At 36.3% G+C, this 27,651-nt stretch overlaps 1 protein-coding gene across 1 annotated transcript; it reads left to right on the top strand.

Moving 5' to 3' along the window:
* PDE6C (phosphodiesterase 6C) lies at positions 1–27,651 on the top strand. The gene is made up of 22 exons (XM_064662910.1): positions 1–645; positions 9,443–9,595; positions 9,707–9,796; positions 10,013–10,153; positions 10,660–10,734; positions 10,823–10,887; positions 10,990–11,056; positions 11,816–11,863; positions 12,154–12,303; positions 12,973–13,116; positions 13,201–13,269; positions 16,262–16,408; positions 16,781–16,888; positions 16,995–17,104; positions 19,116–19,203; positions 20,588–20,688; positions 21,772–21,879; positions 22,469–22,532; positions 23,334–23,408; positions 23,538–23,621; positions 24,493–24,646; positions 27,403–27,651. Exons 1-22 carry the CDS (start codon positions 166–168, stop codon positions 27,456–27,458), a joined length of 2,577 nt encoding a protein of 858 aa, XP_064518980.1. The 5' UTR covers positions 1–165; the 3' UTR covers positions 27,459–27,651.

Raw genomic sequence — 27,651 nt, 5'->3', positions numbered from 1 at the left:
AAGGCTTGAAAGCCACAGAGGAAGGTGAATGTATTATGTCTGTGAGCTATACAATATGTACAAAGTACATTTTTCTTACTAGTAACAAGTTAGGACTTCTTCCTACCACTCCTGCTTTGATGGTGATGAATTTCTAAAAGAAATCCTAAGAAAAATCCAGCAAAAATGGGTGAGGTAAATAAAGATGCTGTTGAAAAATACCTGGAGAACAATCCTCAGTTTGCCAAGGAGTATTTTGACCGAAAAATGAGGGCAGAAGTGCTGGGAAGTATCTTTAAAGTGAACCCTGGAGATGTGAAGGAAGGAGTCAGCTTCAAAGACATGTCTCGTCTGGAGGAAAGTAACATACTTTTTGAGTTGATAACAGAAATCCAAGATGAAGCAGGTGTTATGGAAAAGATAGTGCACAAGGCCCTGCAGAGGCTGGCACAGCTGCTGGCAGCTGATCGGTGTAGTATGTTTCTTTGTCGTTCTCGAAATGGTATTCCAGAGGTAGCCACCAGGCTTTTGGATGTCACTCCAACTTCCAGCTATGAGGAAAATTTGGTAAAACCAGAAAATGAGACTGTTCTTCCTCTGGACATCGGGATAGTGGGATGGACTGCTCATACCAAGAAGTTTTTTAATGTACCTGATGTGACAAAGGTAAGTGACTTCTCTCGGGGACTGGGTTTCTGTGCATTTGCTTACTCAGCTTCCTACCCAGGTAAAAAGTCATTCTTTTGAAACATCTGAGACAAAATTCAGACCAATAACATGAGAAAAGCATCAGCAGATTGCATAAAATCCAGTAGAACCACATCATGTAGCCTTGTGAGGTATTTCCAGTATCCTCATAGTTGCGTAATGTCAATGACTACAATAAAGGAGAAGAGTATTAGATAAATAGAGACCAGTGAATATTTGTGTTTCTGTTGAACAAGGCAGGCTTCTATTCTGTTTTCCAATATGGGCTTGCAAGTGCTCTCCCTTATCATTCTGTGCTGCCATACATCTATCTCTGAATACACCTAATTTGCAGCTTTTGTAATGAAGATGCATCCTTTTAAGTAGCTGACTGAGGACAGATGAAGATGATGCCAACATATATGTTCAGATTCAAGTCAGTGTTTGATTTTAAATGGATCCAATCAAGTAGGTCGAGATCCAGGGCTTTTGTTCAGAACCATCTATAGAAGAAGATTAATGAGTCTGATCTGTTCTGATATTTTTGAAGTTCATATTAAATTTGCACAGAATCACCTTCTGTACTTAAGAGGCTGATAAAGGTTATTATAAATGTTAATTAAAATTATGAGTGACCTAACAAAAATTAAACATGCATGAATGACATCTGCTTTAGAAACTACTCTGAAAGATATGGGGAAACATAAATATGCTTGGATTGTTGAAGATTTCTTTAAAAATAGCTAACCTTATATCATCAGATGGTGACATTTTAGTCTTATGTGGAAAAGCTGAGCATAATCAAATGGTGCTAAGATAATTCTCAAGATGACAGTCTGGATTCTCAGTCTTTCCTATACAGTCAATTAAAAATTCCAGGCCATTTCAGAGACAGAAATTACCTCAATGTCCTAAGCTCATTTTAAATAATAAAAATACTTATAATTGCCATTATCTATGCTTTCCAAGAGGTAAATGAAAAAATAATACATTTTATAACGCTTACAGTTATAAAGGGCTATTTTCAAAGCTCAGAAACAAATTAAAATATATATATATGTGAAAAGAACATTCCAATATATAGTAAACTACCTCAGATGTAAATAGGAATCACAGGAGCAAACAGAAGAATGACTGATTTGATAAAACAAATCAGTTGATTTTCAACTGACCACTAACGTTTTCTTCAATGACTGCTGTTCTGACAAGAAGAGTCTGACTTACTGCCTCTTACCACCACGTGGGGGGATTGGAGGATAATCCTGCTAAATTCATAAGACTGATTACATGAGAAAAGATCAGGAGGATCAAGAAAGATGTGCCTCCTATCAGACATTGCACTGCTTCTCAACATCAGTATGCGAGAGGCGCTCAGAACAGGGCTGCCCAAATATTTCTGTGTTTGCAGTAGGATTTGTTCAAAATTTTGTGAGAAATGTCGTTTGAATATGCTTAATAAGAGAAATTTTCTGTCCATCTAATCCTACTAGGTATTTTGCACTCATAAATTAATTCATATCAGCTTGATATCTGTCCAGTTATTATTCAGTCATTCTAAAGTAATTTTTACTTAGGCACCCATTTACTCTCTTAGGATTACTGAGGTCTATGCCATTAAGCACGCACTTAAAAATGCAATTAAATCACAGTCTCTTTAACCTACATTTGGTAACTAAATGTCATATAAATATGTACACTTTATAAGTTAAGTACAAAACTCCCAGAGACTTCTCTGGGACCAAGGTTTGATATTTAAAAACAACCCCAAAGACCTCAAAATTGTCACGATTTCCATTCTACGTGTACAAAATGTTCCTGTCCAAGTCCACGCTCCTCACACAGGCAAAGGTCCCGCTAATGTCACCAGAATCTTTACCTCCATAGGGAATCCAGAACTGCAGCTTGAGTCAGTAACATTTAAGGAATATAATTAGTCCACGGCAGCAGAAACAGGCAGCCACTGAAGCCTTTATCATGTTTTGAAAGGGTGATCATTTTTCAGTTCACTTCATACGCACTTCAGTCAAACTAGATTATCTGCTACTCAAGTTCTGAACAAAAAATTACAAACAGAATTAAGCCAGAGAGGAATTTTGCCCCTACTGCCTTGTCAGAATACAAAATGCACAATGACTACTTCTAGATGGCTACGGTACTTTAAAAATGTTGTGTCTAGCCACTTTCTACTGTTGACACGGTCCATATCCAAACAGCATAGTGCTTTTTAAGCCTCAAGTACATGACAACAGTGACAAACCCATGGTGTGACATTTTCATTCTTTAATCGTCACGCCTTTATAACAAAAATAAATGTAATAAAAGATCATAACAGCAATAAATCATTGGGAGAAAAAATAAATGACTCCACTTTTAGTGCCTGGTAACCAGTTCTTTAGGGATTATCTCCTTCTTCAACCTGGAAAGGTACCAATAAACGTGAGGAAGCTCCTCATCCTGACTAATGCTTCAGAAAAGAAAAGCAGAGGAAAAGATACAGACCTTCTGTAATTCAATTAGCAGGCAGAACAGTCTCTCCCCACATGATTATGGACCTGTTGACTGCGAGAGCTAATAGTGTTTAATCCAGGATTTAACAGTTGTGAGAAATAGAAGGCCAGGCAGGACCCTTACCCTAACAATTTGTCTCACATTATTCCCAGGGTCCAGCAGAGTATGTGACTCAAATATTACAAAGGAAAATAACAGGTTGCATAAAAATTTGGTATGTCCATTAATATTCTTTAAATAGTAACTGATAACACAGGCAACAGTATAAAGGACAGTAAAATTACTTTACATTTTTTAGTAAGGCATTATTTCCAAATAAAACTAAGAAACAGTTCAACAAGGAGTATGTCTTCTGGGGAATCAAAATCTCACATTCTCAGCTTGTAAGAACTAATAATAAGTACTACATATATCTGCTTTAATGCATAATCTATTTAAATTATTACACTATTCCTTTCAATTCAGAGGTATCTGAAGACAGGGATTTAACTGAGGGTTGGAAACTCAAGAAAAAATATTCTTGGCTTTAGTAGAGTATAAAATTATAAAAATGGTGAAAAAAATGCTTCAAAAGAAGTGAAAGCTTTTGGATTAGAACTACAAAGGGACTGAAATGTTCTGATGCTGAAATAAGATGATGCCTCATTTTTAGAGGTCCTGTACAAACCTCAGTGAAGAGAAGAAACAAGAGGCCATGGCAACATTCCAACTCAGATTAAGCACCCAGAACAGTGATCTTTGTGTCACTTAATTTAAACACTGGAAATCTATGATACAAACCAACTTAAATACATCTTCAAGTTGCAAGTACTTGTATCATCCCCTTGCAATCTGATCCAGCTTCAGACTGCAGCTTTACTTCTCTTTAATGCAAGGGTGGGAGAGACTTTAATTCCAGGCCTGTCTGAAGTGACAGGAGTTTCAGACTGATGTGAATGTGCTGGGCCTCAGACTCCAGGCTGTGCCTGAAATGAGGTGGCCTTTCACCTCAGAAGAATGTGCATTGTGAATGTTAATTTCCACTCCTCTATCTTATCATCTTGATAATAAAAATCAGGTTGTCAGAAATTCACACTCAACACAGTAAATATTAACTGGAAAAATGTAAACATGTTCCTATCTGTTATAAAGACAAAGGTTCAGTCAGTTTACCAGAAAATATTTTAACACAGAAACAAATTTCTATTAATCGTGCCTTTCAGAAGGAAACACCAAACAATTCTTCCCTTGATTTAGTGTTAAAAGAGGAAAGCTCCCAAAATTGAAGAAAAAATGCATGTTAAAAATTAAAAGGAAAATCTCCCTTTTAACCTAGTTTTCTTAGTTTATGTGAAAAAATACTTAAAGTAATACAATACAAATCCAGTTAAAAAAAGTTCCAAAATATCCACTACATATGGCAAGTAACAAGTAGGCATTTCAATGACAAAACCGAAAAGTTCAACTCCCAAGTGCTGTTAAATATATATTAATTTCTACCTGATTCAGTTTCACAACCCTAGTGATCTTGAAGATAACAAAGTCAATTTGTTCTGTAATGCTAGTAATTTACATCTCAAAATGCAATTTACATCCCTGACAATACATGAGTTTTGGAGTGTGGCCTAAGGAATGGCCAACTCATTTAACCAATTGGGCTTGGTCTTGAATCAGATTGATGACATTTTGTAGCTAATGGTAGGTGTTTGTCATTTTCTATTCATACTCAATCACATCATTATGAAACAAAAACATTTGTGAGTCGAAATTAGGCTAAGCAGAAGTATGAGATGAGGCAATATAGCACACCAATACCACCTACTGAGCGCTTAAAATTTTGAGAAACCTGAACCAGTGGAAGACAAAGAGTGGAAGAATAAAATATCAGGAAGAGAAGAAAATACTGCAGAGCTAGCAGAAAGAAAACCAGAAACATGTAGAGATAATGCAAGGAAATACGGGAGTGTGACACCAGCTCCTCATGTCAGAGATTCTTGCGGTTCCCATTCCAGTAGTGCTCCACACCCACTCCTAGTCATCACACATCCAAAGGATGAGACGTTTTGACCAGTCTAAGCTCATCTATGCAATACAAACCTCCTGCCCAAAAGAAGCAAAATAGTCATAACTGCAAGGGGTCACAGTAAGACCTTCTTCCTCTGTGCTTTACAAGAAGAAAGAGGTGGAGAAAAATAGCATCTACTCTCTTGGCCCTATTACTTCACCTGCAGGATTAAGTCTTATCACTTCTGTTCTATTGGGTCACTTCAACCCCATGTGGCACTACAGGTTTGGGGAAGAGTGGCTGGAAGCTGCCCAATGGAAAAGAACCTGGGGGTGCTGGTCGACACCAGCTGAACACAAGCCAGTGTGAGCCCAGGTGGCCAAGAAGGACCGTGGCATCCTGACTTGGATCAGTAACAGTGTGACCAGCAGGACCAGGGCAGGGATCATGTCCCTGTACTCAGCGCTGGCGAGGCTGCATCTCGAATCCTGTTTCCAGTTCTGGGACCCTCACTACAAAAAACATATTGAGGAGCTGGAGCACCTCCAGAGAAGGGCAAAAAAGCTGGAGAAGGATCTGGACCACAAGTCTAATGAGGAGCAGCTGAGGGAGCTGGGGGTGTTTAGCCTGGAGATAAGGAGGCTCAGGGAGATCCTTATCACTCTCTACAACTACCTGAAAGGTGATTGTAGCGAGGTGGGAGTCAGTCTCTTCTCCCAACCAGCAAGTGACAGGACAAGAAGAAAGGGCCTCAAGTTGTGCCAGGGGAAGTTTAGATTGGATATTAAAAAACATTTCTTCACTGAAAGGGTTGTGCTAGCTGGCTGTGCTAGGTAGGTGCTGGTGCTACCTTAGTGCAAATCCAGGACACGTTGCACATCTTGGGATGTATCTAAAGAACTGATCATTGTATAGCAAATGCCTTGGTATCTCAACTTTAAGTGGAGCTAGTAGGAAATGCTTTCAGATGCACCACAGTTAAGGAGTCAGCAGCAGATTGTTTTTTCCATCATTTCTTTTTTAAAGCCTATTTTATGATTTGACTGAGAGCTGAAAGTTCAAAACAGCGCTCTAAAAGACAGTTTGATTCGTAAAAGCAGGCTGAAGTAGACTAAATGTCCACATTCATGTAGTCATGGGAATACGAAGATGTTCTTCAGGCTCTGGTACTGCAGACCACATTTCTCACTTATTTGTCTATGAACATGATTTCAGAGTCATTGCAAAAAGTAATTTTCTTGGGAAAAAAAAAAAAAGGAGCTTATGTTCCGAAGTTAAAATATTTTAAAACATCTAAAATAAATAGAAATAAGTGGAAATAAAGGCTTCAAAACTTATAGCAATTATGTATAAAATATGCAATAATGAAAAGCCTAAATCTAAGCACAATTTTTTTGCTTGTATATGCAAATTAATGTGAAACAGGAGTTTTTGTATTTGCAGTGGGAATACTGTCAATGTGTTACAAGGTTTTTATATCTTTCTACATTGTGCTAGTTAGGCACAACTCAGGGTGGCTTGTAGTTACTGAACTTTCTGAACAGAGACTTGCATTAAAATATTTCTATCCTCTGAAAAATTCACATGACCAAATTGCTTCTTCTGAATACTTCTTAACACCACTGCTTGTACCTTCAGCCTGGAGTTATTGAACAAAGACATAGCAGCTGTGTCCTGCTGATTCAGCTTCTTTGGTATATATACAGCCATTTTAAGCATTCAGAAATACAGGGGTGTCTGAAATATTTATTTATTCCCTCATAGCTGTACACAGTGCCCTAAAACCAGAAACTTGAGCCTCACCATCATGCTAGATGCTCTTAGTGATGCAGAAGGACTACAAAATAGGACAAATTATCTATATGATTTACTTGATTTTCAGTGGCTAAACCAGAGATTTAGAATTTGTTACTGAAGCCCAAAACCACATCCAAGTCCAGAATGGTTATGTCAGTAGGTAGTGCATCTCAGAGAAAACCAAGTATTTCCATGTAATAACATATTTATTTAGCAGGCTATTTGATTCTTACACAGAAGAGATAGATTGGCATTTTCTGTCTGTTGAGTGACATCGCCCTACGCCTTTCTCTGAGAAAAACTGAAAACAGCAAAACAGGGAAATTTTGTCAAAAATAGAGAAGACATCCCCTTTTCATGTGGACAATATATTCAAAACTGGCTACACTTTCCAGGGACCCAAACACAGCCTGACACATTGAATGCTATTTATAAGGATGACACAGGCTGTCCTTAAGAGAATCAACTCTCAGTAAGAGAGTCCAGGCTGTAAATATAGAAAAGAAATTTAAGAGTTACTTCCAGAAATTTAATTCCTTTCACCAAAATGCAGCTCTAGAAGGAAACATAGAAGGCAAATGTAGAAGACAGACTATCTAAAGAGTATGAAGAACTGAAGGGAAAAAAAAAATCCAACCCTAATATTTTGATCACATAATAAAATTCAGTCTTCCTTCTCAGGGTTGTGTATGCTATAAATTCAAAATATACTAGAAAATGTTGCTAGACCAAAGAAGGAGAAAGGAAATTAAGAGGAAAGATCTAAATAGCAGACAAAAAAATTTAGTTCTGGCATTTCCGAGTACAGTCAAGCTTGATTTTATGCTCTAGAAAATATTTATTTGTTGGGGTTTTTGTTTAAGCAGCTCTCTCTATAACTTATGAAAGCTGAAATTCCATTATGTGGCATTCTGCAACATTCTCCAGCCTATCAGCAAGGAAGACACCTTGAGATCCACCACTCAGATCTCAGCTGCCTAAGCTAATGCAGTAATCAGTAGCAGTAATATTTACCAGCTTTGTGGGTGGACATGGAGTAACAAGTCAGTTGCTTTATAAGTAGCTTTACAAATATTTGTCAACAGCAGAAGACTGGTAAGATTTGGAAATCTTGATTCTGTGTGGATGTCCTTAAAACAGGACTCTGTTGGGCTTGCTCTGGCCAGCTGCCATTGCTATCCATGGTGTTCCAATGCAGTCTGACCTTCCCTGGTTACCAGGACATTTGCTGCCTCCTGACATTCTTATTTAACACCAACTGCTCATCACCTTGAGAAATCAGAAGCAGACTTGTTAAAGGAAATTCAAGGAGATTCTGCCATTGACTGCAGATCAAGGCTTGACCACTCATCTCTCTGAAGAAGTCTGAGCACTGCCCTTTAGCAGTGGCATATGTGAGGGGATGGAAAAGGCTCAGTGAAGACAGTCTGGCTATTTTAGCTGCTTAGTAGAACCATGTCACTTCTCAGTATGCACATATCAATAGACTTCAACCCCCCAAATCATAATTCACCTCATTCAGGTGTATTTTCATAATAACATCACAAAACATAACAGCCCTTGACAAACAGATTTCCCCCAAAATTTTTAAATCTCTTTTTTTAAGAGAACACTAAAGCCATTCAAGAAAACACCAAGAATTTCTTTGATATGAGGAAATAAAACAGTTTTTCATGAAACATGAACTAGCCTCTCAGTATTTTTTACATTAAAAATTTAAAATAATAACTTTTGCTAAACCCTCCTAAGCATTCAGTTTCAAGGATGAAACTGGTTGGATAGTTAGTTGTGGTTCATTCATTAGTCACATGGTTTTATTCCCACAGGATCACACACACACAGTAAAAGCAGCTCTGTGTTCTGATCCCCCTAGTCCTATACCCTCCCTTTCACCAGAAGAGCATGTTGGGCTGGGAGCAACAGGACTGGGAGCCTGTCAGACAGGAAGAAATAAGAAACAGCTCAGCCACATGTGTACGTGCAGGGGATGCTTCTCTGCCAGAAGCATTTTTAGCCAGGACAGATGGTAGTTTTAAATACTGGGTGTTGGAACAGTATAATGAATTTTATCTACAGAAATAAATAATAATAAATATGACATAGCTATGAAGTAAATCTCTTACATGCAAGCCATGTGTATTAGATTCACAGGTAATCAGGGAGCAGTTCTTATTGTTCTTTCATTTATTCTAGATTTTCACACATTTTTAATTCCTTAAATTCCTCAGCATTATAATAAAGACCTGCACAGAACTTGGTTTCAGAAACTATCTTCATAGCCAATGCCTAAATTAAGCTTGTACATATAACTCTGCAAGATTGAGTTAAATAATGATAATGTGTTTTTTGCAAGTATAAACCTACTGAAGTGTGAAACTGTGCTCACAGCATTGCAAACAGAAGTTGCCAAACGAAATGATCATTTGCTCTTTGCATGTAACTAATTGTTCCACATTTAATTTGTGATTTTTTTTTTTTTTCTTTCAGAACAACCATTTTTCTGACTTGCTGGACAAAAAAACTGGTTATAAAACAGTCAATATGTTGGCAACTCCAATTACACAGGGTAAAGAGGTGCTTGCTGTTCTGATGGCACTCAACAAATTAAATGCCCCTGAGTTCTCAAAAGAGGATGAAGAGGTAATAACATTAAATGACACATGATATAGCTGTTAGTTCAATTAGTAGTTTGAGTGATTCTATCCCTTGGTTTGATACTTTAGTCTTATTTTTGCTCTTTATCATTTTTAGGTATTTAAAAAATACCTCAATTTTGTGTCTTTGGTCATAAGAAATCATCACACATCGTATCTCTACAATATCGAATCACGAAGAAGTCAGGTATAGAAGAATTTTTTAATGATAATACTTAATTTTTGTGTGAAACCATTATTATTCCCACTATTGTATATTCTTGCATGCTTACTGAAGTAAGGATACCATCTATTTATTTTTTCATATAACAGTAATGCACCTTATCATTTTGTTCTGGAATGCCTAGGATGCATGTGTTTCCCACTGTTATGAATATTTACCCTTTTTCTCTTTTGTAAATAGATGCTTTTGTGGTCTGCCAACAAAGTATTTGAAGAGCTAACAGATATAGAACGGCAGTTTCACAAAGCACTGTACACTATTCGAATGTATCTGAATTGTGAAAGATACTCCATTGGTCTGCTGGACATGACTAAAGAGAAGGTAACAACTATTTTGCCTACTTGCTAGAAATGTCCTACTCCTAACCTTAAGTCTCAAAGACACAAAGTTACCATCCTTTCTAGCCCTTTGGGATAATTTATATATAAATTTAACCATGTTATAAAGATTACATGTGAAATATAAGCACGGCAAAGGATACAATCATGATAAACCTGAAGGCTAATTTTGAAATAATTTTTCATACTAATAATTCCGTATGAGAAAGGGTAGAAGAGGGAAGTGCAGGTCTGAAATACCTGCCTTCTAAAACAAGAATTAAGCTGTACAGCTGTCTAGAGATAAGATTCAGATTAGCCTGCAATTTACTGGTAAACATTGCCTGGATTATAATGAACAATGTTTTCTTAATATTGTCTGAAATGTGACCATAGTAAACTACGGAGAAATAAAAAACCAAAATTGCAATCCAGAGATGTGATGTTATCTTTGAAGACAGAACTGGTTTGGTTTTTTTCTTTTGCTAAACCCTGTGTATCATTTTCCAGGAGTTCTATGATGAGTGGCCAATCCGGCTGGGGGAGGCAGAGCCATACAAAGGCCCCAAGACACCTGATGGACGAGTAAGGATATTAATTTTTCTTTTTATGAATCTTAAGTTTGACATTGAGGTTGTACAGGTCACCTACATGTTTTTCTCTTTTCATTTAGGAAGTTAACTTTTATAAGATTATTGACTATCTTTTACATGGACAAGAAGAAATCAAAGTCATTCCGTGAGTATTCATTGACACACTGCAAATGTGTGGTGATTAGAATAGGGATAGAATAACATGTCTATATTGTAGAAATAATTTAATTTCATTGTCTCTCTAAAGGTCACCTCCAGCAGATCACTGGTGTCTTATCAGTGGATTGCCAACATATGTTGCTGAAAATGGACTTGTAAGTTCATAACAATAGTAAAATCTAGAAGTTATAGTTCATACAGTTGTTCTGATTGAACAAAAAAAAACAGTCCCAAACCTCCACATGACCAAAATCCTCTACAAAAATACCATGTTGTTCCAGTGTCATTGGTTCCTAGTGAAACCATGTGAATCAGTAGTCTGGATGGAGACAAGGCCTCAGCACAAACGGCCAAAACATCTGGAAAATTTTCCTCTGATTATGGTGATATCTGGGGAATAATGTGTGCATCTGATGTCACTTTCCAGGTGTGCTAAGTCTCATAAAAAAATGTCAAAGTAACAAACCCATCACATACAAAGTTTTAAAATTTTCTTTTTTTTTTCTTATATCTTCTTGTGTAGACAATATAAGTAATTCAAAGTCATGGTGTATGATAGCTATTAGAAATCCTATGGCATGTTTAATAGAGCCCTTAGAACTCAATTATTTCATTCTAGAAACCCCCACGCCATTTTAAACCGGAAGTCATTTTCTTAATCATTATGCTTTTGCACTGTGAGACATCCTACATGAGGGAGTTTGCTACAAACACTCCAGAATGATGTCTGGTAGAATAACCACATCTAATTTATTAGGAACAAACTTTTAAAACTAAGTTTTAATTTCTCTAGCTGGCTGGGATGTTTACTGTTCCTAGCTTAGAAAATAAACATGCCTTTTTAAAATATTAGGCTACGTCTTGATACCCGTTATATTCCATTTAAACAATGGCTCATTTTCTTTATGCTGCAGATTTGTAACATGATGAATGCGCCAGAAGATGAATACTTCACATTTCAGGTAATTTCAGTAATGTTAATAATTATAGATATATAATTAATTATAGTTATATATTTATACATATATATTTATTATATTATATATATAATATAATCAATTATATCTATATTCTACAATATAGATATTGTAGACAAATATGCTAGTGTTTGCCACTAATTAGTTATACAGTTGATTACATAAATAATTTCTCCTTTGTGATGCATGGATCTTGTTGTTGCATTGTTTATATCAATAGCTGTGTTATTACTTTCAAAGAAATATACGTTTCCTGGTTTTTGGCTTTCCTACAGAAAGGACCAGTGGATGACTCCGGATGGGTTGTTAAAAATGTCCTGTCATTGCCTATTGTCAACAAAAAAGAAGAAATTGTGGGAGTTGCAACATTTTACAATAGGAAAGATGGAAAGCCTTTTGATGAGTATGATGAACAGATCATTGAAGTAAGCTTAATAGGATTAGAGGGTTTAAGGAGCATGTAATGTTAATAAAAAATACTATAGGAAAAAGTAATTTTAAATGTCTGAAAATTTCCAAATAGGCTGTATTAACATCTAGACAAATGTCTATCTTCTTCACCATACAGTTTCTTAAGAATCAGAGATTTTATTTGCCTATATAAAACCAAAAAATTATGAGTGATCATTTACATGGCAGTAACGAAAAGAAGTCACATAAAATTTTATTTTCAATCATTTGACTATTTAGTCATGGTCACCATGGGTAAGCAGAATGGCATGCTTCTTGCCAATGGATATTGAGCCTGTGATCATGGGAGTTCACATAATATCCATGATCACATGTACTCAGGCAAGATAAGATGCTACACAGTGTATCCAAGTCCACTCACCTGACTTAAGCTTCATAAGCCTCAAAGTCTGCTATATAAAGTGGGAATATGGGGCCTTAATTACTAGGCTGAGATAAACAACCTCATTAAAAGCTATGAGTACTTACAGAACCAGTTGATGGAAGATAAAGGCCTCTAACAAATAGAGTGGTACATTGTTTTTCAAAGGGTGTTACCAGAAACTGGACCCTAAGAAAAGTAAGTTCAAATTGTTCATTTTATTGTCCTGGCATCATCTCTGCTTTGTTTGGCTTTGTTCTAGACTCTCACACAGTTCCTAGGGTGGTCTGTTTTAAATACTGACACTTATGACAAAATGAACAAGCTTGAAAACAGGAAAGACATTGCTCAGGAAATGCTTATGTACCAGACAAAGGCCACTCCTGCTGAAGTTGAATCTATCCTGGTAAGTTTCTGTACACAACCACAAAATTAAAGTGGGAAATTTGCTACACAAAACCTTAATTTTCTTACCCTTTTTCATTTTTAGAAATACAAGGAGAAATTAAATGTAAATAGTTTGGATGAATGTGATCAAAAGGATCTCGTCAGGATTTTGGTAAGTCATTAAACTGAAAATTCTGGTGATGTATTTCTGTCAGTAATGTGTCCTCATCGTAGAAAAAGCTGCATATAGCAAATCCTGATTAATACAACTGACACTAGCTATCAGTGCCATAGGCTAGATGGAGCTTATTTAGTAATACATGGTCAACCTCTACTGTCCCTGTATGTGAGACCCCACTATTATCTACAGGGAAACATTCTGTCCCAAACATACATCAACAAACTTGGACAGTCAAGGCCATATAAAGAAGTGTTTATATGAATTAACATTTAAAGTGCTTAACCTTTTAAAATATCCATGGAGACAATGCTATATCTGTAATTGAATTTAATTTATTTAATTTTGAAAATAAAAGAAGGGATATTGAAGTGAGGCCACTTTCATTCTTAGTAAGAGTATGTAGGAATAATGTAGGAGTGTCAGTGGAACAAACCTACTTTCAGATTAATTTTCCTGCATTTCCTTAGGCGGAGAAGTCCAAAGACAGTGATCCGTGACTTCACAGTGACAAAACAGATTTGACCTAATCAGGTCTCTGTTCTACTACTCTGGCACTACTAAAACAAAAATGAGTCATTTCTTTTCCAGACTGTGCAGTTCTCTGGTTGCCTTAGTATTTCAACCTAGAAAGGAAGTGCCTTTTTGAAAGAAAACTCCTAATTTTTCCCATTTAGTGCACTTCTTTTCTTGTGCAGCAGTCCTGGAGCACATTCACTGGCCTATTTTATCTGAAAAAAACCTCAAAGATGTGCTCCAGGAAAACACTGAATGAACTTCCACTGTTAATAGATCAAAACAGAGCTAGACTGAAGAAAAAAGGTCAAATATACACAAACCTGTTGATTTCCTGTACCAACCACTTCACATATTTCCTACTATTACACCACATTTGCTGAGGTACACATAGCCATAGGGAAAAGACCTCTTGAAACTATTTTTAGCTATGTACATGTGCATGCTGGAATGCATTGGTGTTAATGTTTTACTGGCTTCTACAAAACAGATGCTCAGACAGCTTGCAAGTGGTGAAACAAAAAAATATCAACAGATCATGTGTAGCCTCACATACCTGCTAAAGGAAATTTATTTTGGCTGCATGCAAAACTGCAAAAAACCATAGATAAACATTCTAAAATTTCTCTACTGGTAGAGCAAAACCTGAGTATTATGGTAAAGGCTCCAAATGTGAAAACATAATATTGGTATGATTTTTAAATCTCCAAAAAGCAATTAAAGTGGGTTCTCTCAACATTGTGAAGTCACAAATTCAAAGGTCTAATATCATCTGCACTTCCAAGGCTACATGCATATGCTTTATCCTATTATAAGACCTGGAGTCCCAGATACCTAATGGGATAAAGCAGGTGTTTCTAGATCTGATGATTCACAAAGTAATGGGTCTTAAACCATCACTCGTCTAGGTTTCTTTGCCCTTGATCTCTGATTTGCGTAGATATAAAGGAAAAACCCAGGGAGAAGGAAATGGATGTTTAGCCTTATTTTTTAAATACATGCATACATGCAGTCATCTTTTTTCCTTATCCAAAAAGTAGAGATCATTTATAGACTGCTATGGAGGAAGGCAGTCATTGTAATAATATAATCTACTCTTAGTGTTGCATCAGACTTCCTTCAGTTAATTCTTGTTTGGATTGGAGCACATTCTTTAAAATATAATACTGCTCCCCCTAGGCTTTGGGATACACAGATGAAGAGTGTTATAGAAGAGTTCACAAGTGGTGCTGGGTTTCTTAACTTTGGTATCTTCTGCATTTTAGAATTTAGTATATGTTTTATGGAGGTTGTCAGTACAAGCTGGACAAAACTCTATGTCTGCCCTTCAGAGAGAGAAAAATCTCGGAATGGCAACCAGACAACTTCTAATGAAATTTAGTACGTGGGGCAAAGGTTATGTACTTACACAGTCTACTACTTCTGGAATGATCCCTCATTTTCTTCAGTGGTCAGACTGTTCAGAATAGACTGCTGTAAACTACAGAAAGGCAGAATCACCAGCAACTACAGCACTAGAAAGTAAATGACTTGAAGGGATTTAAATAAACCATAATAACAATGCATACTATATGCTTGGTACATTTAGGAATTGTAACAATTTTTACTTTGTGCATATACTGAGATCATTCAATAGTGAAGTAGTCAAGAATCTACTACATCAGACAAATGAAAACATAAATAAGATTTGTGAGTTTTTAAATCTGATCTTGTAGGATTTTCCAGTCCACTTTCGATTTGTCTATTAAGTATATGTAGACTAGTACAAAGAGAGACTATCACAGAAGAAAAGGTAGGACAGACCTATTTTGAGGGCTGGTTATAGAGCAGAAGCAAACAGCTAGCACTCCAGAAGTCAAATAATGTACAGGAATCTTTGCTTGCCTATAGTGTCTCCGAGAGAAGACAAGGCTATGGGTAGGCAGGCGTGCAAGGAAACTTTCTGGTAAAAACAAAATGTTGTTGCTATGCTTTATTCAACTGTAATAGTAAAAAATGTTTTGGTCTAGACAGGTTGGTTTTGGTTACTATATGCTTCACTACTCATAAGATCCAAAAGAGAAGAACACTCAGTGAGAACAATTTTGGTTGTGAAAAAGATGAACTGTACCCTTGAGATCAGGCTAAAAGTGTGAGAACCATTGGATTTTATACCAGGAAGGAGAATTTCCAAGGCTCGAGGTTTCTAAACTAAGGAAATGTTGAGATGGCCAAAACAAATTGTGTTGGAATTCAGAGTAGGAAGAGTCTGTCCAAGGCTTTTATTTATTGTCTTTGAGAAGAAACCCAGCAGTATCACAACTGTGTTTCATGACTTAATACACATTAGTTTGTACTGACACCTGAGGCAGTTGAAGACACAGTAAGCATACTTTCCTTGAGCAATATTTCTACTGAAGAAAATTTAAAAAAAAGCTTTTCCAACTTTGTTCTTGCCAGAAAACCCCTTGTTTTTGATTTTTCCTAACAGAAAGAAGAATTACCTGATCCAAAAGATTTAGAACTGTATGAATTTCGCTTCAGTGACTTTCCTGTTACAGAGCATGGCCTGATAACTTGTGGAATACGACTGTTCTTTGAGATAAATGTTGTTGAAAAGTTCAAAGTCCCAGCTGAGGTTTAGTTTATTTTTTCCTGTTTATATTTATTTTTAAATAGCTGATTTTAGGTACTTTAATCTAGAAGTAGATAATACTAAAATATTAGCGGTATGGTTAACAACCTTCCATTTTTAATGAAACATTTACATATTTGTCATAAAAACATAAAACTAATCTTGAATTGTGTGACCTATATAGGGGATTAAATCAACATGCATTTCTATAAGAACAATTTGCTGTTTCAATGTTTCATTCAATGAAAAGCATTTATTTTCAAAGAACTGGCATATTATTACAGTAAATTCATAGTATATTCCAGTAATTTTATAGGAATTCCATTGTTTTGTTTCAATTAGCAGCACAGTCTTAATCACTTTTGTTCCTAATAGGTTCTTACAAGATGGATGTACACAGTCAGGAAGGGTTATCGAGATATCACTTACCATAACTGGAGACATGGATTCAATGTGGGACAAACAATGTTTACTCTACTGATGGTAATGTTGCTAATATTAACCTTACATTCATTATTTAGTTTTCTTTCAATTCCAAATGGGAAATTCAGGAAGACACACACTTGGAATTATCTGTTTTCTTTTACAGACAGGCAAAATAAAGAAATACTATACTGATCTAGAAGCCTTTGCCATGGTTGCTGCTGCTTTCTGCCATGACATTGATCACAGAGGGACCAATAACTTGTATCAAATGAAGTAAGTACAAATGCTCAAAAACATGGTAATGTACTGTTTTTAGTGGCAAATGAAAAAAAAAAGTCAAAACTTGCAAAACTATAAGGTATATATTCCATATTCATCTGGCATGAATAAATAATTATGCTACAGAAGGTTTCTGTTTCAGAGCACTTCAGACAGCTGAAACACAAAGACAAAATGCAAAAGCAGAATCTTAGAAGGGTCACCTGATGCTGCATTTTTAAGATACACTAGCAATGCATGGATTGTAGTAGACAAAACTTCATGCACGAGGCCACAAAGAAATGAGAAAGGGCATTTTGTCTTTTTCAAGACAAAGGGGCATAAGCACTTTTCTGGAGAGGGATTAAGGATGTGACATAGACAAGGGCCAGTTTAGAGTAAGATGGGATTTTTCCCTCTCTTTTCCACTGCCTAATATGACTAGCTCAGTTGTTCCTTCTCACACTCAGTTTCCTGACTGATGTAGCTCCTCTCCTGAGGTGTAACCTCCCCATGTTATACAGGATTCTGAGCTAACAAGTTTGAGTTTACCACTGAGTCCACATGCCCAGAAGTTACACATCAGGAGGTTCAGCTTTGCAGTTCATGCTCCCTCTTGTTCTGAGAAAATATTCTAAAGGATTTCTTTGTGGTTTCTATCTTGTTTGTTATGAAACAATATGAATTAGCAGATGCTTGTTATAAAATGATATTAATTCATTTTAAATTTAACTTTGTATTACAACAATATATATCATGGTGAGACTCACTCTTGTCTTGAAGAGTGAAGAATCGACCATTTAGTCTCTTACATGATCTCTTTCCAAGTGCTAGCCAGAGATTACACATTTCTCAAAATGTCACATGTACCAGATTATAATTTTCTGACTACAGTTTCCACCAGCTATGTCTCCAGAATGATTTATCCTCCCCCTCTGACCCTGAATACACTCCTCACAGGAGAGGCATTTCAGCCTCTGTGCTAGAACAGTGACGCAGGGGGATTTTCCGATTATTCCCAGGGATTCTCCAGGTGACGTAGGAGAGAGAGAATGACAGACTGATTCTTATCCAGTGGACTGCCTCTCATCCAAACAAGTTTAAGGTGGGGTTTAAATCCTCCTACTGTGGTCTTCCCTAGCTGAAAGCCCTCTACATGAGGTCATACGCAGTAAAGCTATTTATAAAACTCATTAGGCTTTACCACAACAGTCTTAATCACATCAGAAAATATAGGTATGATGTAGCCCATCCGGGATTATCTGAGGAATACAGCTATTAGCTGAGGGAAGAAAGGAGGAAAATACAGTTCTAAATATGCAGAACCACCTGGAGCCCTTGTAGGCAGGATACTTCTCCCTTCATCCCACCATCATAGTCTGACACAGAATTTCCTCTGCTTGAAGCTTAGTCCAATGTCAGGGGAACGCTTTTAGTTTTGTGATAAGACTGAACACACCTAAGCTGTCAGGACTTGTGTGGTCCATAAAATGGTGGTTTTGGGGGGAGGGGAGAAGCCCAAGGGCATTAGAGGACTTAAACTCCATTATACTGTTATTTCAGATTTAACTTAGAGTTAACTAGAATCCCAGGGAACATGACCCAGTCATTACAGATATACGAGAGTTCAAAAGCCATACCACAAAATAAACACTAAAGGATGGATAAAAACTATTTTTAAGGTACACAGGATTGGCATAGATTGTACAAACAGCAAAACTGAACATGCAAGACAAAATAGAGGCATATATTAAATAACACAGCTTTTGCGTTTTGAGGTATCTAACAACACCTTCGACTTTAGTGGGCACTGAACACCCAGTGCTCTCCAATTTCCATCATCACTCATTCACAAAAATGAAGGCAAGCAAGTTGGACTTTTTTCTCTGCATCATACCAATGGTTAATGTATACAGATTAAACTATTGAACATGGAGATCAGAAGCATTTTAACCCTAAATACATGAAACCTGAATAAAAACTATTGTCTTCAAAATAATATAAATAATTGCCTATTTTTCAACAGGTCAGCTGCTCCACTGGCAAAACTTCATGGTTCTTCCATTTTAGAAAGGCATCATCTAGAGTACAGTAAAACCCTGCTGCAAGATGAGGTACGTCATGGACATTCTGCTTACTACGATCAACACAAAAGATCCAATTAGGTCATAGTGTTCCAAATTTCACTGGGTCTCATTCATTCCTCTATGTCCAGATCAAGAAATTATGCCAAAATTCAGAAGTTTAAGCCAAATTCTTACACATTTTCCACTTTTAGAGAAATATCAGTAATTCCACCAGAAACAGACTCACTTCAGATAGAAAAGCTTTTCCTCTGGGCCTTACTCACGTGCCTCAGAGTTTTTTCCATTTTCACAAAACAGCTGATATTGAAACCAAAGCAGAAAATACAATACATACATGACAACCACATGTTGTCATTAAACTGCTGTGCCTGAACAGAGAACCCAGTTCAGCTTCGGGCTCTGGCAGCTGAGGAACAAAGGGATGGAGCTGTTTATGGAGGGCCCCCCTGCTGCCAGGCCAGACCCACCCCACACCTTTACCTTGCTAAACAGAGAAGGGGTCTCTGCTGCAGCTCCCATTACTGATCTTCCTGCACCAGGCAGCCGCCTGCAGTTGCCCTTCCCCAGCTGCTGCCGAGGTGATGCTCCCCACTGCAGTGTCCCCAGGCCCCACTGCCCCACAGGCCCTTCTCCTCCACCGGGGATCGGCCTTCCTGCCCTCCTCAGCGCCAGGCTCTGGCTGCAGCAAGGGAGACAATTTACACTCTTTGCTCTGTATTTTCCACGGAAATAAGCGATTTAAAGCAAGATGTGCATGCATGCACCCCTTACATCCCTTGTTTACAGCAGCATGGCAGGCACCCACTTCCACCCTCATTTTCCACTTCTAATCCCTGTGGTGATGCTGTTGCCTGACGTCATGAGGTCATGGAATAAATCCTTATGCTAAGCATTTGTTCGTTGAAAACAAAGAAACAAAACACCTTTATTGATGTCAATGTACTTTTTCAAATGTGAGATGCTGGGGACTAACTCCTGCTCTTGGCCAGAGCAGTTGTCAGGACCTCTGGAGGCTCTCACCAGCAGCATTGCTGCTCCCTGTGCTCACACAGGCATTGTCTCTTCTGTTAAAGAAAAAAATAAAGCCAGGACACTCAGAAAACTTCTTAGTGTGACGGTCTCATTCCCTTTTAGAGGAAAAGTGCGTTGCACTTACCATGGTCGGCCCCTAACACCACTGCAGGCAATAGTACCAATCCAGGTTAACAGGGGGAAAAGGCCTCTACTGGAAAGCTTTAAAAATTCTAGGATTATTAGATTTACGGAGTGTGAATTTTTAATTTCTAGCATTATTTTCATTTAGGGACTGTAGTTGGCCAATTTTGTTATACTATGCTGCAAGAACCTGTATAGTACAAACCAAAGACAGTGTTATAAAAGGAATTGAATTCATAAACTTTCCACCTTGCAGAGTTTAAACATCTTCCAGAACCTAAATAAGCGCCAGTTTGAAACCGTCCTACACTTATTTGAAGTTGCAATAATAGCAACTGACTTGGCTTTGTATTTCAAGTAAGTACTAAATTCTGTATAACTTTGTACTGAAGTCAATCCTATAGAATGTATAACAGTAATTTTTAATTGTTTATGCTCACAGAACTTTACTTAAAATTGTTATTAAGTCTAATTATTGTAAAAACCAAGACATTCTTAGATTCATTATAAGCTTACAAATTAGAGAATACATAAATGTATACAATATTTCATGTAAATTTAGTAGGTCATTTCAATATGCTTTAGTTACAACAAACACTATTCCTGAAGTGTGGATTCGGAAGCTTAATCATAACGTTGTGCACATATGTGATATTTAGCATACCATACAGTAAATACTCACACTAAACAACAGGATGCTGAAAATGAACATGCTGGTTTACAAAAACCCTACGGACATCAAATGATGTGCTAAATATGTCAAAGACTCCAAATATCAAATCGTCCATTCTGTTCCTAAGTTAGTGACTTGATGTGCTTTTATAATGGGTATTTTCTTTAAAGATATATGGAGCCTTTTGTTTTATGATTGGGACAATTTAAAGACAGAGGACAGGAAAAAATTCAGAAAGTTGTTTAATAGTAGTTATTAAATTTTAAATATCAGTAATTCCATTTTTTCATTGATTCTAAACAAAAATTAGAAGATTTATTAAGGAATAGCAAGATACTTTTTATGTTTTTGAAATTTCTTCTTAGTCAGGTCTTAGCAATTCTTTGGATTTTTGATGGGAGGAAGTGAAAGAATATTTATTAGTATTTGCTTCACTTTTCCCAGTTCAGTATGGTACAGAAATGCACATGTAATACTAAAGAAATGAGAATGCCACCCCAGTTTAATATAAAGAGGTAGGAAATTGGTTATTTGTTTCTTTGTCAGAATTCTGACACATTACTTTACATGTCAGTAGTATATAGCAAAATCTAAATGTCTAGGTTACCTGAAAAGTTTGAGTTCAACAAGAGGGTTTCACTTTGATACTACTATGACTAGGATGCTAGTTTGGAAAAGCACAAATATAGTAAATATGGTTTTCTATTTAATTATTAATATAGTAACTTATGTTCTCTAATATATGTTCTATTGGTATGTTTTAACAGGAAAAGAACTATGTTCCAAAAGATTGTGGATGCAATTGAAAAAATGGAAACAGAAGAGCAGGCAATTAAGTATATATCTATTGACCCAACAAAAAAAGAAGTCATCATGTAGGTGGTTAATATTTTACTCTTTATTCAATCAGTTATCTAGAACTAGATTTTAAAAGAATTTGGGCTCCTAAACATGCAAAGTAAGACTTGATGTTATTGTCCAATGACAAGCATAACCATGATTTTAAAATAGATGTCTACAATCTTCTCAAAATGTGCAAAATGTGCATCCATCTGCATCTTAGGTATCTAAATTAATTTTAAAATCCAGACTTCTTTTTTTTTTTTTTTTTTTTTTTTTAATAATCATCCTAACTATAGAATCACAGAATAGTTAGGTTTGGCAGGGACATATGCATTTAGTCCAATTCCCCTGCCATGGTAGGGTCACCTAAAACAGGTTACACAGGAACATGTTAAAGTGGGGTTTGAATGTCTCCAGAAAGGGAGAATCCACTACTTCCCTGGGCAGCCTGTTCCAGTGCTCTGCCACCCTCAATGTATATTTGTTCTCCCTCATGTTGAGGTGGAATTTCTTGTGTTTTAGTTTATGGCCATTGCTGTCACCAGGCAGCACTGAAAAGAGCCTGACACCATCCTCTTGACACCCAAAACTACACTCATTTTGTTTTTTTTGTTTTCAAAGGGCTATGATGATGACTGGATGTGACCTGTCTGCAATAACCAAGCCTTGGGAAGTGCAGAGTAAGGTAAGTACTTTTGAAATAGACAGTACTGGATTTACTCTCTGTTTTACTGCCCATCTGTTGTACGATCAGTCAAAAAAAAAAATTTAATATCCGTTGATATATATTTAAGTACCTGTTGCTTTCAGAAAGGAACCTCTATCTTTGTCACTGTGAGCGTAGGTGTTCCATGATGTCTCTCCTCAACCACTTCACAGGCTGCCAATCTTTCTCTACTTGTCCTTTCTCTAAAACTGGTATCCTAAATTCTGGCAGCTGTATTTTTGTGCTATACAACTTTTACTACCCTCCAGCTATTTTTAAGGTACAGATTTAACAACAGCATGGTTTGAATTGTGTCTGTTCTGTAGATCTCAGTGCCATTGCTAAGCCATAGCTTAAACATGCTAAAAATAAATTCTGCAATACAGAATGGTACATAAGTACTTCAAGTACTCCAGTACTTATCGACCATCCTGCTGAAGCACATCACTTAGGCTTACAGGAAGGAATATGTTTTAACAATGCATAATCAAAATACAACTGTAGGATATTTGTGGAGTCTTCTTAAGTTCTATACGTTGCAGTACTACAAGACTGTTATGTTGCTAATATTGCCTTGTTCCCATTGACAATATTCTATCATTTACTCAGCATGCATCAGGATATTATTAATTTGCTGGAAAAAGCCTTCAGTACAGCAGATAGTACTGCTGAAAAAAATTGACAGGTTTTTTTCCCCCTATTTTCTGGAAAGCCTTGTTCTTTTATTTATTTAAATGTACTGCTTTCTGCTGATAATTCCACTGAATTGTGATTATTCAGGTTGCCCTCATGGTTGCAAACGAATTCTGGGAGCAAGGCGACCTGGAACGAACTGTGCTACAGCAACAACCTATTGTAAGTACTAAATAATTTAACTGTGTTAAGCAATATTAACTGTCATTAAAACATCCATGATGCTTACTAGATCATGATACCAAAAAGCATGATATCTACGTATTCTAAATTACTGCTCTTCTGTTCTAGCCTATGATGGACAGAAACAAAGGAGATGAACTACCTAAGCTCCAAGTTGGTTTCATAGATTTTGTGTGTACATTTGTGTACAAGGTAAGAGTGACTGGTTTTGTTTTCCTACTGCAGCAGTTCTGATGGCACAATTAGTGACAAGCTGTTGCAGTTAAAAAATTCTAGACAGCAGCAGGACTCTTGGTCACAGGGTGAACAACCATCACAACTGTCATAATTTTTCAAAGATTTCAAATTTTCAAAGAATTGCTCCCACAGAGCAAATGCAAGAGATGTGAAGCAAATTCATATAAAGGGAAGATACCAGTGAAACTTGAAGGTGCTGAGGTTTTGTTATTACCCTGAACAACTGAGTTACAAAGTCCAGCTTGATTTTTCACAGTCCCATTTAATATAAGCAAACAACATGTGGACGGTTACAGAAAGCAAATGGCACAGCAAAGGGAATAGAAAACTTGAAATACTCTGGACGTACAGATATTCTGTACCTTCTATAAGGCATTGAAATGTCAACATTATTAATCCTTGTCTAGTTTTTTATATTATCCCAAAGAGTCATGCAGAAAAGTGACATGTAATATTTTAACATCTTCAGATATATCCTCATCTGCTTGAAATATACTACAGGATAATAGACTTTTTTATTTTTTCCTGATAATTATACAATAAAATATCATGTATCATATTTATAACTGTATTATATGAGTCAGACTATCATATGTAGGATTAGGGAAGATAATAAAATGTGAAGTATACAATTCCAATATTTTCCTAACAGACTATGTGCACAATAGGGCATTATTATCCTGATATGGTATTTTCAATAATATGTCTTAAAATTAGATCTAACAGAAAAATTAAATGCTTTCTCAGCAGTATTTCCACAATTTCAGGTTTTACAACTCATCAGTGCTTAAAATTTTTAACGTACTAATTTAAATTGTTTGCACAGGAATTCTCAAGGTTTCACAAGGAAATTACACCTATGTTTGATGGTCTTCAAAACAACAGGGTTGAATGGAAAACACGAGCTGATGAATATGATGAGAAGATGAAAGCTATTGAGGAACAAAAGAAAAAAGAAGAAGAAGCAGCTGCCCAAAAAGGTTAAGTAACTTCTTAGATTTTCATTTACATATATTTGTAAGGCAGTCAACATATTCTCTCTCTCTCTCAAATTCACACATGCAGTGCACTTGTGCAATATTCTATTAAACTTTATACTAATAGTATGCAAGTTCTGAATTTGCCAAATTAGCTTTATCTTCACTTGGAAGAGGAGTAAACTTTAAAGATGACACAAATCCAGTACGCTGACTTCATTTTCCGAACTGCAGGATTATATAAAACATGACCATCACAAACGTGAAGGGAATGTAAAATTTCTTTTGCCTAAAGACTTAAAATTGAATGTAATTAAATGCTTATTTGAAATACTAGATATGTATTAAAATTCTGTGTGGCACCAACCCCAAATGTATTCAGGTGCTCTGTTTAAGTTGGAAATGAAAAACATAAGGGAATGGAGGGTATGCATTTGGAACATAAAAAAGCAGTGCAAATCCCCAAATCTCTTCCAAGTTTAAGATAAAGCTTTGGGCTCTAATTCCCTACCACAAGTTTCTTGGCTGAAATACACTCTCTCATATTACAAATTTAACACTACTCTTCCAAAGAGAGTCCAAGTCCTGAAATTGAAAGCATGGTTCTGCATATCCTAACCTAGAAGAGAATCTGATTTTACAGAAACTGAGAACCTATCACTCAAGTGTAAGAGTCAAATGAGTCAGTTATTTTTATTCTGTAATGCATGTGCAACAGCAGGTCAACAGCTCTGCCAATCAACTGAGATGACTGGTTCAGAGATTAAAACAAAACCATGTGTGATTAAGCCAAAGTGATTAATTGTCAGCTAGTTTGAAGAAGAAAAGTTAGTTTACTCTGTGTTTCACATTTTTAAAACACAAAACAGTACTGAATAATTTATTTGCTCATCAGGGACTGTGGGAAATAGGTGAGTATTCTTCACATTTCACACAAAAGAGGGGCTACTCAAGGCCACCCATCAAGTTACTGTCAGTGTGTGAAGTGGAACCAGGATTATTGGCTCCTAAAAATATTGATACTAGGTTAAAATAAAATTTAAAAAAAATTAAAAGTTATTGCAAAGTGGTTTAAAAAGTACTGTAAATTACATTATTTCATCAAAGTAGATTTTTGGAAAAGTTTAATAAAATGAGTCAAATATTTTGGCCTGCTCATGCTGTGATACCACTTACGCACACTTTCACAGAAATTACACCCTCCAAATTGTGTCCCAAATTTATTTTCAATGACACTTTTTTTTTCTTGAAATTGCTCATATAATTTTACTTAAGATTAATTTATTGCTGAGAACTAGCTGGTTGTCAGTACATAAAAAGTATTCTTTTCCTTACACTGGAATGTAAGCACCTGAACTTCACAGAAATATTAGCAAGACAAAACAAAACAATCTGGGATCTCCTCACACAACTTCAAACCTCCTTACATATTTGCTTTCTTGGCAAAGAGTATAGTTACTAAAGTCAGATGTTATGCCCTTAAGCATAAGCTTCTTAAATAAAAACGAAATAATACATTTAGGAAGAGTTGGGTATTTCCACTCTCACTTGAAGTTAGGATCATCTTAGAACATTGGTATTTTGGAATCACTTAAGCCACTGACTTAGGAAGTATTTTCCCACAGGGAAAACAGCCAAGCACAGACTGATTTGCAGGAGCCAAGGATCTGGCCTTTGCATAGAATAACTGGCATCCCAAAAAGAAAGGGAATTATTCTGCATCTTTTTAAACACACACTGGAATGAGGCCATGCACATTTGTGAAGGACAGATCTGACACTGTCAAATCAAGGCCATGTAAATATATGGGTTTGTTAAGTCAGTTCATACAAACAAGAATTTGATACATGCTGAACCATGGTCCTTTCTCTAGATCACACTGACCGGGCTATTCTTAGCCATTCAGTAGACACAAAACAAAATAAACATGTTTGCTGAACCACTACAGTGGAAAGTTCAGAAGAGAAAGTAAAACAGAGCAGAGTATTAAACTGAGAAAATCAAATACATAGTTAGTAACATAGTGTTGATTATATCCACAAATTACAGAGGGTAGGACACTGATTATGTGACATGTTTCAATGCAGGTGGAAAGGGTCGAAAATGACCTAGTAACATGGTGATCCACAGCTTTCGAATGTAAGTTTTAATTCTAATATTGGTATCTTACCTTAAATGAACCTGGAAACGCAATTGATTACATTGAAAGAATCTTAACTATGACCAATGAACATCTGTGGAATCATTTGAGAGAGACAGTAACAGAATCAGTAGCTATAGATAAAAATATAAAAACTATCTCTCTCTCTTAACCAGTAATTACAAAGGGATTCACGCAGGGTTGAATAAAGGTTTATGTAATTAGGTCAAATTAAAGTTTTTGTATCATCTGCTTCAAAAATAGATTCACAGATTATATTGATCAAAGAGTTCCTTTTTTTTTTGCATGGCTTGCATTCCTCAGTTTTGTATGTGTGGGACAGTCATATATACTTAACTGCTGAAACTTTCCAGTAAGAGTGGTTCAGTGTGTGTTTGGTCCTTTGAGAAATGTTAGTATCCACTCCTACACTATATGCACATATGTATATATAATGTGTCATTGTTTCATATTCCTATTTCCCAGACAAGCAGTGAAATTTCAGAAGGTCAAACACACATAATATGCATAAAACAAAAGCAACACCTCTATAACAAGAAATTAGAGCAGCTAAAATTAACAGAAAATACTCATTTTACTTTTCTTATCTGTTTTTTAGCAGAAAATCCAGGTGGAGGTGAAGAAGGAAAATCCAAAACATGTGTAGTTTTGTAATTCTTTGTCTCAAACTGTTCCTGCTACAGAAAAGACATCTAGAAAGAACGTCAATGAACCCCAGTGGATTTCTGCTTTGCATAGAATAGTATAGCTTGATCTCTTAACAATCCTCTTAAAACATTTGCCATTTGTTGGAAATAATTTTTAATGAAGTAAAAAAATGGTTACAATTAAAAACTGAAAATAATAA

Source organism: Pseudopipra pipra, chromosome 8, assembly GCF_036250125.1.
Source record: "Pseudopipra pipra isolate bDixPip1 chromosome 8, bDixPip1.hap1, whole genome shotgun sequence".
Classification (NCBI taxonomy): domain Eukaryota; kingdom Metazoa; phylum Chordata; class Aves; order Passeriformes; family Pipridae; genus Pseudopipra; species Pseudopipra pipra.
The sequence above is the reverse complement of the archived record's forward strand: the minus strand, read 5'-3'. Positions and strand labels throughout refer to the sequence as shown.

Coding starts and splice junctions, on each gene's coding strand:
- PDE6C (XM_064662910.1), top strand. CDS start 166: ATGGGTGAGGTAAATAAAGATGCTGTTGAAAAATACCTGGAGAACAAT. Junction 10,154..10,659: donor TGGACATGACTAAAGAGAAG/GTAACAACTATT, acceptor ATCATTTTCCAG/GAGTTCTATGATGAGTGGCC. Junction 11,057..11,815: donor ATGTTGCTGAAAATGGACTT/GTAAGTTCATAA, acceptor TTTATGCTGCAG/ATTTGTAACATGATGAATGC.